The sequence below is a fragment of the Macrobrachium rosenbergii genome, chromosome 59 (genome assembly GCF_040412425.1).
Source record: "Macrobrachium rosenbergii isolate ZJJX-2024 chromosome 59, ASM4041242v1, whole genome shotgun sequence".
NCBI lineage: Eukaryota > Metazoa > Arthropoda > Malacostraca > Decapoda > Palaemonidae > Macrobrachium > Macrobrachium rosenbergii.
The window spans coordinates 373,112-388,461 of record NC_089799.1 but is presented as its reverse complement, the minus strand read 5'-3'; the positions used below and the strand labels follow the sequence as shown (position 1 = coordinate 388,461).

Sequence of the window (15,350 nt, the reverse complement as noted above, 5' to 3'; positions counted from 1 at the left end):
AATATGGTAAAGCTCTTCCATACTATTTCTTGTGAATATTATGTTTCTGTAGCTTCCCAGTACAGTTTACCTTTAAATATAAAGCTATATGGCTGCCAAGAAAAAGTAGAAACAATAATTATAATGAGAAATAATGCCCGTTCAACAATTATCGTTTTAAGCATGGATCTTGGTTTCTGTGGTTTTAGATCCTAATGAGGCCATCTCTTTCGAATAACTCATCAATTTTGAAGGAAAATTAATAAATGTAAAAGAGTGTATGTCTGCACACAACCAGGGCACACTGGTGACATCACTGCTGTGTAACTCAGCATGGGGTTCAGTGCCAGCTAATCCAGCTTTACTAATCCTGTAGTCTTAGACTAGTAGTTGTAGTATAGTTTAGTTTAGTGTCCCAAATGCTTTCTAACAGCCCCAGACCAGCTATAGTTAGATAGCTGCACCTGAATAGACAGGATGTGCCAGCCGGAGAGCCGAGCCAATAGGGTATGGGGGCTGTACATGATGGTTCATGTACTTACCCGGATGGTGTACAGATCACACGGGACTTAAATGGCACTGGATGAATGATCGGGCTAGGTGTAGGAGACCGAACCTAGTTGAATCCCATACAGGAATGTGTGCTTTGTTTAAGGTGGTAAAAGGATAACCCCTCGGCCTTAATCAAAAGTGAAATCATGGCAGAATGTGATGCCAATCCAATATTGAGCAGTAGAAAAACAAACTGGAGTTTGTGTTGTCTTTGTCAGAAGGACAAAAGAGGTGAGCACTTGACATCACCTCCAAGTCATCATGTCTAGACCATGATGGGTACAATAATGCTGGCAAGGAACATTCCCCATGTTCAGTGAAATTAATGAAATGCCACTGATAATGGATCCAGCAAGGCTGGATGAAGGTGATGGCATAGAGGCCACTCTCAGGAAAAAATGCAGCAAAATACCATGTGAACTGTCGCTTGTTGTTTAACAACACTAAACTGGACCGTGCAAGAAAGCGACAATCCAATGACCAGACCAGCAACACTGAGACTAGTCGTGCAAAATCTGCGCCGAACCAGTCATGACAATGAAGTTTGCATTTTCTGTGAGAAAGTGGCACCTGCATCTGATCTCAGACAGGTTAGTACTAAGGGCCTTGACTTGAAATTGCGTGAATGTGCAGAGATACTTAGTGATGGCAAGCTCCTTGCTAAGTTGACTGGTGGGGATGTCATTGCACAGGAGTTTAAGTATCACCATGCCTGTCTTTGTGCCCCTCTACAACAGAAAAGGTCCTACCTGAGGAGCCTTGAGAAAGACCAAGGTAGCACTGAGTCAGAATCAGATGTGTATCCACTAGTTCTGTCAGAACTGATGACATACATTGTTGAAAAACAACCTTTGTTCAGATGATCCAGTCAAATTTCGGCTGGCAGATATTTGCCACCTCTACCAACAACGTCTGGAACAATTAGGTGTAGAGTCACCAAGTGTAAATTCCACGAGACTCAAAGACAAACTTCTGGCAGAAATTCCAGAACTTGAGGCTCATAAATCTGGCAGAGATGTATTACTTGCATTTCAAAAAGGATGTGGGAAAGCACTTGCTCAATCATCTGATCTTTCAGAGGCAGTTATCATTGCTAAAGCAGCAAATATTCTCAGAAAGTCTATACTTGATCATCAGTCACGGTTTGATGGCACATTTTCTGAGGCTTGTGTACGAAATTCTGTGCCTCCTCTCCTGCTCCAGTTTGTAGGGATGGTTGAGCATGGGGCTGACATCAAGTCACAGTTACGATTTGGAGCATCAAAGTCAGACCAGGCCATTGCACAGCTCATGCAGTTCAACTGCTACTCCCCATACAAAGAGGAGCAACAACTCATAGACACTCCAAAGACAGAGAAACACCATTCCCAGTCTACATGGGACTCTCAGTCTATGCCAAAACCAGGAAGAGAAACCTGGTTGAAATGCTACATCAGTATGGCCTCAGTATCTCTTATGACAGAGTACTGGAGGTCTCTGCACAGTTAGGAGATGCCACAGTTAGCAAATATGTGGAGGAGGGTGTGGTCTGTCCCCAGTACTGCGAAAAGGGTTGTTCACCACTGCAGTGATGGACAACATCGACCACAACCCATCTGCAACTACTGCCACTACCTCCTTCCATGGAACTAGCATCTCCATATTTCAGCACCCCACCAAGGAGAACACTGGACAGGAAAGACAGCAACTAAAGTTTGCACCTGAGAAAGTGAGGTCGGTGCCTGAATTGCCGGACACATTCACAAACATCTCACCAGCTTCCTTTCAAACAAAGAACCCTGTGCCACCAAACACTGCAATACCAAAGCCACCCACAGATATCTTGGGGCCACAGCTTGCACTGGAGTATCAGTGGCTAGACAAGGTCATAGTCACCCAGGAAATAGATGATGCAGTGAATCTGACGTGGTCAGCTCATCACGCTTCAATGAAGAGAAGCCCAGAATTTGAAGTAACCATAACTTCATTTGCTTCCTCTCCTGCGTGATCAGGCTCATTCTGTTGCTACGATCAAACACGTGATGCAGAAAGTGCAGGATGTCACTGATTTTCTGAACCCTGGCCAGATACCCATAATCACAGCTGATCAGCCAATCTATGCCGTAGCAAAGCAGGTGCAGTGGCAGTGGCCTGATCAGTATGGCGAAGACAAGTATCTGGTAATGTTTGGTGGTCTGCACATTGAGATGGCAGCAATGACATCTCTTGGTACTCTTCTTCATGGCAGTGGTTGGACAGGAGCTCTGGTGGAGGCAGGAGTTGCTTCATCTGGAACTGCAGAATCCTTCCTGTCAGCTGCAAGTGTAACCAGGACACGGCAGATGCACCAGGTTACAGCCTCTAGTTTGTACAAACTCCTGAGGACAGCATACACTGACTACTGTGCTGAGAAAGCAAACAACAATGAGCAGGCATTAGAGTTTGAGGAGTGGTGTGACCTTCGAAGACAGCAGAGTCCACAGTTCCACTTCTGGCACATGGTGTTGTCTATGGAACTTGTGATATTCCTACTGATCAGGTCCTTCCGTGAGGCCAATTTTGTCCTCTACTGCTTTTCATTGCATGAGCTGATACCCTACTTCTTTCCAACAATAATACAAACTATGCTCGTTGGCTGCCTATTCACCTCAGGGACATGCTTACCCTAGAGAGTTCACACCCAGAGTTGCACACAAGGAGTTCAAGGCTGGCAACTTTGTTGTGCACAAGACCAGTCGCCAGTTCTCAGCAATGGCTCTTGACCAAGCTCATGAGCAGACCAATGCCTTTATAAAGGCTGATGGCGGATTTATTGGGCTGACTGAAGATCCGTCAGCACTCAGAAGATGGATGGTGGCTGGCCCAGAGATCATCCGCTTGGTGTCTGCATACGAAACAGAGGTTCAAAGTAAGGAGTCTAATGAGCAGACAACACACCATGAACAAACACCTCATGCGCAGAAGACATTCTTGGAGAGAGTCAGCAAGCTGTCATTGGCTTTGCAACACTTGGGAAGTCCTTTTCAGGAAGAGAGCCAGGATCTGTATTCCATTGACAACAAAGACATTGCCCACCCCAGCTCAGCAGAACTTCTACAGACACACCTTGACAGAGGCCGCACTAAATTTCAGAAGTTTTCAGACTCTTTGGCAAACAATGCAGTCTCCTTCTATGAGCCGATAAAGAAGAACAGAACTGACTTCTTCAGGCAAGAAGCTGCTCTCTGTAGAACAGCAAAGCAGAAACTCTGAAGGAGGATTGCCAGCTTTTCTCAAAGCTATTTATATCCTGTCAGAGCCGTGAATGTGATCTGCAGGAATTCTTCCAGCACGAGAATCAAACATTCCCAGCTTCCCTTAGTGAGGGTGGTAGGCTGTACACATGTCAGAAGTCTCAGCTGACCTTTCAATCCTGGAGAGTCATGTTACACTAGAAGACAAAGAACCAAAGACTGATGTCCTCATTGTAGATGGATCAGCTTTGGTCCATGCCTTGCCACCAAAGAAAGGAAAGACCTTTGAGGGCTATGCACTTTGCGACTTCTTGCCTGTGATACAATCCTATAGCAGCAATTACACATCATCACATCTTGTATTTGATGTATACAATACATCCAGCCTCAAAGCTGAGACCAGGCTCCAACGTGGTCAAGGAGGAAGGCGCAAGGTGACAGACAAGAACACAATTCCATCCAACTGGTGCAATTTCCTAAGACACGATGCCAACAAGACAGAGTTGTTCCAGTTCCTGGCAGACAAAGTTGCCCAGATGTCTGCCACAAATGTTGTCATTGCCACGAAAGGGTCTGCTGTCCTCAGCACTCATGAGGCTAGTCTTCAGGGACTGGAAAACTGCTCTCATGAGGAAGCTGACACCCAATCTTTCTCCATGCCAACATGCCACAGAACATGGAGCCAAGACCATCACGGTTAAAGCAAATGACACAGATGTTCTTGTCAGTTGTTGCAGTCAGTGCTTTCTCCACTCTCCACAATCTAGGGCTAGAGAAGCTATGGGTGGCATTTGGCCAAGGCCAGAGCCTGCGCTGGATTGCTTGTGCATGACCTGTGCAACTCTCTGGGCCAGGAGAAGGTGAATGGCATGCTCTTTCTTCCATGCGTTCACAGGCTGTGATACAGTGTCAGCCTTCCGGAGCAAGGGCAAGAAGACCGCCTGGCAGACATGGAACATCTTTCCAGAGGCCTCCACTGTGTTCTCCAAACTGAGTCACTACCCTCTCAGAGTGGAAGAGAGTGACCTGAAGGTCCTGGAGAGGTTTGTCATACTTATGTATGAAAGATCCAGCACTGCTGGCACTGTGGATGAGGCTAGACTTGATATGTTTGCCAGAAAACAAAGGGCATATGAGGCCATTCCACCAACCAGGAGCTCTCCTCCAACACACAAGCGTGATAAGTTAATAGGCTGGTTGTGTGGGGCAGGCCACCCAGTGTCAGCCACAGCCAGAGAACCCTGCTGGAGTGGGGATGGCAAAAGTCTTTTGCATGGCAAGTCCATCTGGACAACCAACTCGCCCTTAGCCAAGAGTTGCCAACAGCTTCCAAATGTGGATGCAAAGCAGGCTGTCGGGAAAGGTGCAAGTGCTAAAGCTGGGTCTTCCTGCACAGCTCTGTGCACTTGCAAATGTGAAGTCTAGATAAATATTGCCCTCTCTTCAGTAGATAATCTAGCTTGAGCATCCAACGTGTCATGCTATGCCTACCTTCTTATCCTCGAATTTTTCAAAGGTGTAGGTTGAGAGACCTTTACATGAGATTGGTGTTCGTTTAGTCCGTATTTCTCTTCTTTTCTTTTTATGGTTACAGTCTTAGACACAATGTTGTATGTGACCATACCATTACTATTTCAGTTGAAAATAGCATATTAGTTAAACTGTCTGATCACATGAATATACCATTAAATAAAAACAGTTGGTCTCTATGTCTGCTAGCGCTGTGGATAGAAAAAAACTTTTATGGCAACCATTTTGTACGCCATCTTGGTTACAATTCATTTAGTAAGGGTTTTCAATAAAATGTGTGGTATGGAACATTTTTATAACCTAAAAGTCGAGGTTTAAAAAAAAAAAACTGGCATATTCCATCCAATAGATGCTCCCAAACCAGTGAATCTCAACATAGATGGCGGCCATTTTGAAAAATAGCCGCCATCTTGGATTTTCAGGTTAATGCCAAGCGCAACCTTTTCTAAGAGAGCGTAGTCTTAGGAATGTTTGTGCCAAATTTCATGCTTGTTTCACTATCTGAACGATTTTTACAGCAATCTGCTGCACTATACTAGAAAATTCGGGATTAGTTATTCGTGAGCCAGTTCTGTAATATCAGACCTAAGTGGCTATAATAACGTACCTGCAACATTCTCTTTGATGAGCCAACATAACTGCCAAGACATCTTGGGCATTCAAATTTGTAAAAGTAATATTGGACTTCATAAAGGTCTGTAGCTTGTCCTATAATTAAAAAAGCCACAATCTTTAGTGGAATCATAGGTATTAAATTGAGTTTTAGAAATCCAAACTCTTTTTCAATGATTTGTTTGACTTTGGATCTAAGAAAGTCAGAGTCTACGTAAATGGTATATAGCGTACATAGTCAATTTAGGAACATAACATTTCACAATAGAATCAAAAAGTTACCATGCTGCAATCTTGTTAACTATGTTATAAAAAAGTCTTTGTGGATATGAATTTTTGGTAAAATATTCCAGTAAATTCAATTTCGAGTGTCTTCTTTCCTCTGCACTTGGCCTAAGTATACTCTGGGCATGCGTGAGCTTGTGGTCTCACTTCGTCTTTCCCCTTCTATTGATCAGGTAGACTTAGAAGAGAGAAAAAAATCTCCTTTCTTTTACTTTTATGTATGTTGTAATTTTAAAGAATGTAACTGCCATTTTTAATTTAGCTTTTATTTTAAATTAGAGAATTAATGTGTATTTTCAATTTTACAGACTGATGATGTGTTTAAGTAACACGAAACGTTTCTTAATAAATATGCAACTGTTTTGCTGACTGTCGTCTTCTTTGGACTCCTGCTTGTTGTTGTGTACTTCCCAGCCTGAATGTGTGTATATATATATATATATATATATATATATATATATATATATATATATATATATATATATATATATATATATATATATATATAATACTAATTCACACATGGTTAAATTGTCTACCAGCAGTCTGCAACTATTGCAATGGATGTACTTGTGGCAAACAGGATGAAAAACAACCAACCATGATGCTTCCAAAAGACTGATGTACAGACCTAGGCAGAGTTCAGCTAATGTCAGTACGACAGGAGAGAAAGGGAAGGATTAACATTAAGTGGTAGTTAACTGATGAAAGTAGAGTTGAGTCAGGGTTCTTTTTTAGCTCTAACCTATCATGATCAAAACCATAGATCAAGACATTACAGTGTGTCTAAGAACAGAGCTGAGTACATTTTAGGACCTTGTGTCTGAACACCACGATGATAGTAGCATGAATAGAATAGCCTTTATCAATAAAGAAACTACTACTGAAACTTCATATATCTTTGAAATAATTCCGCTGACTATTATAAACGTCGTAAAATTGATTAGGGTGTAACAATGAACCAGAACAAGGTTGCCAAAAATCAAAATGAAGTAAAGCAAAGCTGGGAAGAGAAAGTCCAGAACTATTCACTTACCCCGGATATTTCAGGTCAAATAGACCAAGATTATGCAGTGTTTCTTTCTGTGGGTATGTTTAAACATGTAACAGAACTTTCGAGAACTACAAGAGAGCAGCTCCTGGTTAGCAAAGAGGACAAGACAGAGGAAAAAGGACAAGACAAAGCAGGGCAAGTCTCAACTTTCCGTCACCTCATGCACGCATGTTTTGCTTCGAGAGAGGAGCTCTTCTAAGGGCAATCCCTGACTACTACTTCCACAAATAAGATCAAACCGAAGTTTTTGTTACCTCGTTCCTTAAGTGTTGTATATAAAATTTATAGCTTTATATATGGGGAGAAGACTTCTCTCTAAGGGCAGTAGCATTGAAAATTATGCTGTTTCCACGGCATTGAACTTGTGAGGTTTAATGTCAAAAGTTTGAAGATCCTCCAACAAAGAAATGAATTCATCAACCCTACTGAATATAAACCGACACCCGAAGAAGAAGACCTCCTTAATCTTGGGCTTAACACCCATGTGATGAAAAAGCCAAACCCACGTGCTAAGCACCTGGAGGTTGAAGTCCTCCTTGATTCCATCCAGTCCGTCGAGGACCAAGGTAGGGTCAAGTCAAGAGGTTCTCTCCAGCCCTTACTATTAGCAGAATTCCTTACTAACCGAGGTACCCAACACGAAAGTTCTATCCTTAATGGGGAAATGAAAGAAATAGCCCAAAACTTGATATCACGATAAGAAGAGCAGGCAAAGCTGCTGCCCTGGTGCTCACCCAGACCTCTGAATATTATCAGAAACTGGACCAAATACTGGCTGATAGGCCTTAATTCTGATGGTTAAGAGGAGCCATAACTCAAGAAATGCCCTTAGGCTCCCCCAAGTCTAGGGCGATTTTAATCCAGGGTATATTCACAGCTGTGAAAACCCACAAGCCTGGTAATTCTCTACGTCCGATTATAACCCAAATACCAACTCAGACATACAACATCGCAAAGAGACTGAATGATCTCTTCACTCCATATATCCCTGACAGATGCTTAAACTTCGAGACTCTCTGTTTGCAAGTATTATTGCCTCTTTAGATGTCGAGAGCCTCTTCACATACATTCCAGTCAATGTAACGACTGAGCATATCCTCAATAGGTTATATAGATGTAAGGACACGCAGGTTTTGAGCATCCCCGAAGAAGCCCTAAGAGCACCAAAAAGGCCCCATTCACCACCCACAGGAGGCATCTATACTGCCAGATTGACAGTGTGGCAATGGGATCCCCTTTAAGAATTCTATTTGCCAATTTCTGCATGAGTGTCATAAAGGAAAGGGTTTTCAGTAAGGTCCCTGCTGTCCTCAATATCGTTACATAGATGGCACCTTCATAAGAGTGGACAAAGAAGAGGATCATCAAACATTAAGAATGACTTTCAAAGAATGTTTCAACGTGTGAACACAATTGTGACGGTGCTGCCCTTCTGGGACGGGTTATACCATGACACTTTATAAAAAGCCTACAAACCTGGGTCTATGCCTTCATGGGTCCAGTGAGTGCCCAGACAGGTATAAAAGGTCTGCAGTGGATGTCATCACCTGTCGTGCCCTCACACATTGCTCCACATGGAGAGAAACCCTGAAGGAGATCGAAAGGTCCAAACAAACTCTTATAAATTACAATTTTGCAAATTGTATAGTTGAACAAGAAACCCGAGATTCCATAAATAACTGGCACTGGGAAAGTATGACGGACACAAATAATACAAAAATTATATGCGCCAAAAATATTTAGGGAACGAAAAGGCAATCAAGAAAATAATAAATGAAAGTGTCTCCCCTGATGTAGAAGTGGCTAATATTAACCTCATAATTTATTATAAGAACATGAAAACTAGCCAGCTACTTCTTAAAAAGAACCCGGTGCCCCTAGACACGTCTTTAAATGTATACCTTAGTTTAACCAGAAGAGAGGAAGTGTCATCTCCGAATTTACATGCCCGCTGGAAGGATGCCACCAGTCATATAGGATGACCACCACCAGGCTTTCCAAGCATCTCTCCTATCACCTTCAGGAAGTGGCCATCTTTAGCCTTTATACACAAAATCACAACAAAAGACCAGAAAGATCTGAGCTTGTAAAGAACACAGAAATTATAGTGCAAACGCCGGACCAAAGACGCCTATGGTTTCTCGAGGCTCTCTATATATATTAGAAAAAAAGCCAATCATTATCACGGTGAGAGAAACAGAATTTCTCCCCACCTCATAAGGGGAAATATTAGAAATCAGCAGGCACCAAACACCGTCATGAGAGAGAGAGAGAGAGAGAGAGAGAGAGAGAGAGAGAGAGAGAGAGAGAGAGAGAGAGAGAGCCCCAGATGCCGATGGCATGTCACCTGGACGGCCCATTATATCAATCACACCAGCAGGGGGTACCCGAGCCAATGCCCATCTCCAACCAGCAACACCAGTTAGGTCTAGAAGATCATAATACCTTCGGGACAGATTTTGCCATCAACCCACAACCAATGAAAATTCAGTCTACTAACCAACCCGCCAATTGTAAACCATCCCACCTGCTATAAATAACTGTGCATCATGTACCTCAATTCATTCACTTTTGTACTCTCATAGATGAACGCCAGTGCACGTCAACACGTCAGAGGAAATAAACCTAAGACAACAGAAATCTTTATATGTCCTTAGGAAACCTGATATACCAGCTACATATAGATGAAAAGAAGGTTGTAAGATGATAACAAAGACCCCACAAATTAAATGCTGTGGAAACACCTATAATTTTCAATTTTCCACATACTTAGCATTTTAATAAGCCGGGTATAAAGAGATTGGTACTATCATTCACTCATCTTACATGCACATTACGATACGAAACTGGCAACCTTACCTGGATACTTAGTGGAAGTGCTTCAGGGTGATTTTACTGTCTTAGTCTAACGTTTAAGTATATTTCAACACATCAGCAACAGAGATAAAAAAGTTTCTGGAACTAGCCACGTAGATAGGTTTGAAAGGCCCAGAATTAAAAAATTTTGTGAAGGAACTGCAAAACCTAGCCTGTGCAGAGCAACAGAGGGACAGAAAAGCAGCAAAAGAGGAAACTGAACAGCAGCATGAACATGATCTTTGGATGTTAAGACCTAAGGCAGAGGTCAGTAGTGTAACTTTATAGAGACAGGTATGTAACCTTAGCACCCCTGTAGTTACTGAAAACCCAAATTATCCAGATTCAGTAAAAAGCATGATGACATGAACACTCATCAGAAGGTTTGAGAGGTCTGCAGAGTGCCACAATTGGCCTTGGGACAAGTGGGCTATTTGTCTCAGTTCATTACTTACAGATAAGGGTCAGCAAGCATTTTCTAATATGCCTTTTGAAAAGCCTTTGACTATGATAGTTTAAAGAAAACAGTTTTAAAGAGATGTGAGATGACTGAAGAGGGCTAAACCAGAACAAAGAGGTACTGCATACCAGTTTGTAGCTAGACTACAAAGGTATTTCAACAGATTGAGTGACATGGCTGATTGCAGAAAAAGAGTTCAATGATTTAGCAGACTTGCTCATTAGGGGATAGTTTGTCAGCACTTGTTCAGTCAGGATAACACCATTCTTCAGGGAAAGAGTACCAAGGAACAATGGTGAGATAGTGAATCTTGCTGACTGGTACATAGAATCGCATGGGATAAGCTTAGTGCTAATGAAGAAGTCTGGTTGGAGTATCCAGAGACCCAAGGACTAGAAGACAGAAAAGCAGAAAATCCAACAAATATGTGCTTGTTAAGAATAGAGACCAGGAGAGCTCAAAAAAAAAAAAAAAAGATAGCGAGTGCTGCGATAGTAGGAGTACTGAAATAGGTGACTACTATCAAGATCTGTGAAGTTGTTGACATAGCCCAGGGGAAGACTATGTCAAAGGTAGTAATAGTAAGCTGAAGCCAGCAAACGGAGCTGAATTATCTGTTGTTTTAGGAGCATGTATATCCGAGAAGCAGAAAAAGAAGCATCATAGTTTACCAGTTAGTGAAGGTTATGCAGGTAAGGAGATAGTAACAGTGATAAAAGGCAGAGGTTGTACAAAAGCAACTCTTCAGATGTTTGATAACGAGGACCAAATGACTGATAACAAATGGGTGTGTGCTCCCACAGACAGAGATATCAGTAGATATCAAATTGCAAAGATTTGCGTAAACACTCCTAACTATATAACAGAATTATATGTTATGTGCCAAGATAACCCAGTTTATGACTTTGTTCTCAAAAGTATTTCATGTATAAAGGACATGGAAGAAATGTTTAAAGCTGAGGTTGAGATGGTTGAGAAAGCTGTTGCGACAAATGACCAACAGTTTGAGCTGGAGGAATGCTCTGTAGGGGTGGATTTGGAAAGGCTAGTACTGAGACGGCAACGGTCGTGACAGAGCCAAGTGCAGCAAAAGAAATCCTCTGGTTAAAAGATGCCTAGCAAGAGGATTCCAGGCTATTGCTTATTACTATGCCTAATCTTCTTAATTGAAACAATCTTCTGGGCTATTGAGTCTTTAATCTTTAATTATTCTATTTCATATACCTCTTCAGTTTGATTATTATATTTTATCAAGTTTTCAGATTTGTTCCAATTTTGCAGTTTTATATTCAATATAGGACTAATTATTGCACTTTTTTTGGCATGCCAGGAAACGATAAATGAATGTACTGTAGTGTTCAGCACAGCCCCATCGGCATGATCAACAAAACATAAGGACTTTAAATACCTCGGTAACAATAAATGTGTCCAGAGCATTCCTCCAACAGGGCAAATTCATTCTTGGGCCATTCTTCAAGTGCAGAATTTTTACTGCTCTAATTTTGAATGCAGACAATTGTTTGATGCAAAAAAGTTACGTGGAACGAAAACTTTGCCATGAATAAGTATAAATAAAATTGTTTGGCATGTGTCAGTACATATTTATATATCTCCAGTTATATACAATGATTTAGTTCATGAAAATAATAAAAATAGTCTTTTGTATACTGGTTTATTCAGTGTGTATTGTCTGCTGACGGTCAATGTCGATTGATGATATATAGTTAAAATAAAATTGGTGTGGTGAATAAGCATGTATTCATATATATCTTGAGACATACAATGAATTTTTGTTTCATGGAAATAAGAATGTTCATAATTGCCTACTGACAGTCATTGTCAATTGATGACTTAATAAATTCTTAAAACAAGTTTTCATTTACCTCTAAAATTATTAAAGAACTATAGGATGAAATCATCCTACACTTCTTTAAGTCCTTATGTTTTGTTGATCATGCCTATGGGGTTGGTACTGAACACGACATTCATTTACCGTTTTCTGGCATGCCATCATGAATGTTTACTTAAGAAGACATCGTCCTAAGAAACTTGGTCCTTTTACATTACTTGTACTGTTTAGCACTGTTGTTAATGTTGTCTACTCTGAATATGTTCAGACTGTCAGAAATGACCAGATAGTCCACTCTCCAGGGAACTGAAATGACATTTAACACAACTTCTTGTTCTATTTTCAGAGTTCTGCAATTCTGCTGCTTCTCACAATAGTTTGTAATGGTTATCGACTGCCTGTTGGTTTGCAAAAGGAAAAAGTCCTTTCATCAGAGGAAAATGATCACATTCTTATGAAGGAAAACATCAAGTCCACAACAGAACCAGGACCAGAGATGGATCAGTTGCACGGCATTTTGGAAAACCTTAAAAACCTCCCAAAGGAGGAAAAGTCTTCTACTGATTTGCCTTTAGACTCGGATGAAGCCACAGAAATCTCAGACGAAATACAGAGCAGGACTGATAAAAGTCCTGTACAAATTGTAGAGGAAAGACTCAATAAAGCAGAAAAATCTGAAGGCTTCACGAATGGACCAAATTTTAATCCAGACCGAACAGGTCTTCTGTTTGGTCTACTTCCTTTTCTTGGTGGTAATAGACCTACTGCAGGTCGGTCACATAGACCGTCTTATTCCTTTCCTCCTCGTCCTCCATCACCCAGTTACCATCCTACTCATCCATACAAACAGTCACCACACCCAACACCACAACATATCCCAAAATCACCTTACAAGCCCTATGAGCATGACTATGATAGTCCTATACCTGATCCCTTACCTCCTTTCCCACCGGATGGTCCCATTTTCAGTGAATACATGGAAGAGTTACCAGAAAATTCCCCATCTCATTTTCCGGAATACGACTCAGAAGACTTTCAGTTTGAAAATCCAGAAAAACCCCAATACTCCTCTGACCAGGAAGGTTTTGGTGGTAGTTTTGATTTTGATTTTGACCCTCCGAATTTCTTTGAACATTCTGGGATCCCATATCCACCCAACGAGGATTACCACCTGCAACATGACGAACCTTATTATGGAGGCGGTGGTGGTCAAGTGTACCCAATGAAACCTTACTCAGATGATGACGAATTTGAGTTTTTCCCACCCGAAAGCTATAACGGTTTCATACCTACGGTCTATAAAGGCCCTCCAAAACCTGTAAAGCATATCCCACCAGGACCTAAGCCAGGGCCACCATTACCTCGCCCACACAAATTCATGCACCCACCAGACCTTAACATAATTGTAGAGGAGAATATTTACAGGGATGATGTACCTTACAAAGAAGTTCATAACGAACGGGACAAAATTACTGATGAACTGGATGGAGCCGGAATAAACGGTTTAACTCCCGAGACAGTGAAATTTATTCTGACTCATACCAGACCCTACGTGGAATCGAACAATGAAAGTGATGACCACTGGAAAAGAAAGGATGTTGCATTAGGAGAGTAAGGCTTCATTCATCTCGCATGTGTGAAAGTCTATTCTCATCACTTGTAGTATGCAAAGACTGCAATATGGGTTCCACATAGAAGTTATGCTGTTGCAACGGTTTCGATAATGATCACTTTTAACATGCACACACACACACACACACACACATATATATATATATATATATATATATATATATATATATATATATATATATATAATATATATATATATATATATATATATATATATATATATATATATATATATATATATATATATATATGTGTGTGTGTGTGTGTGTGTGTGTGTGTGTGTGTCCCTTTATCCACTGCTCTTCTCGTCATATGCCTAGCAATAAGGCACAGAGTCCCACTCGCTTTCTGTCCTGAGCCATTCTGCAATTTTGTACTGTGCTCATCTTCACCCAGACTTGGACCGGCCAGACACGGCCGTGTGGACAACAGACTTTTGTTTGTTTACAGATTTTTCTGTCAACGTACTAAGCCTCCCAGACAAAGTATCGCTCACAGACGCGATCAAAAGCAAACTGTGACACACATAATTTTGCTTATTTATTATTAAGCCTCTCTTTTCACTGGTGAAAAGATAACTCTTCATGAAAGAATAAATAGCATATAAAGTATGCATACTCTATGTGTAAAATTTATGATTTTCTTATGTTGTTATAGTTCACTTGTAAATGTGCACAATCTCCATTTTGATATTCATTGTCAAGTTGTTCTCCAAATGATATTCAGAACATCAGAAATCTATTCACTCACTAGAGGAATACTTCTTCATCCTTCAAGACATACCCCTGACTTCGACTGCAGTGATTTTGTTGGTCACTTTCTATAAAGGGAAAACTTAAATGTTTTCAGAGAGGTCAGAAACTAACTCGTAAGAGTCAGACAAACATCAATTTGTGCTATCAGAGGAAGCCAATCTTGTGCTGGTACTGGCTCTTGGTCCCGGACCCAGAGCGGCCCGTAATCGCCCACAACATCAAGCTAGACAAGTGGGGACGTGGCTGCTTCTATAACTAACTGATTATTATTCTAGGAGAGTCTATGCAGCTCTTCAGATAACGGAGGCATGGGTGGTCCGGTTTTATTTGTTGTTATTTTCATTTTTTTCTGAAAACCTTGGTCACTAGAGAGCCCATTAAGCGGTAAAGACAGATCACAGTCATTCTCTTATAAACAGAATTTGGCAGAGTGAAGCGTCCAGGCAAAATTTTGCAGTCCGTCACCAGTTAAAGCCCTCAGTCACAACAGCTTCAAATGTTTGGAGTGACATGGGATTATCATGAATAAATCACTTTCATTCATTTCACTGAAATTCCAAGTTACGATAGGCTG

General features: G+C 41.2%; 1 protein-coding gene across 1 annotated transcript in view; it reads left to right on the top strand.

The window, feature by feature from the left end:
* The window catches only part of LOC136837352 (uncharacterized), a 151,048-nt gene extending 136,900 nt beyond the window's left edge, over positions 1-14,148 (top strand). Inside the window, exon 2 of the mRNA XM_067102095.1 lies at positions 12,736-14,148. Within this exon, the coding sequence (XP_066958196.1) occupies positions 12,736-14,004 (1,269 nt within the window). The 3' untranslated portion in view covers positions 14,005-14,148. The remainder of the gene's footprint in view (positions 1-12,735) is intronic.
* Positions 14,149-15,350: the final 1,202 nt, after the last annotated feature.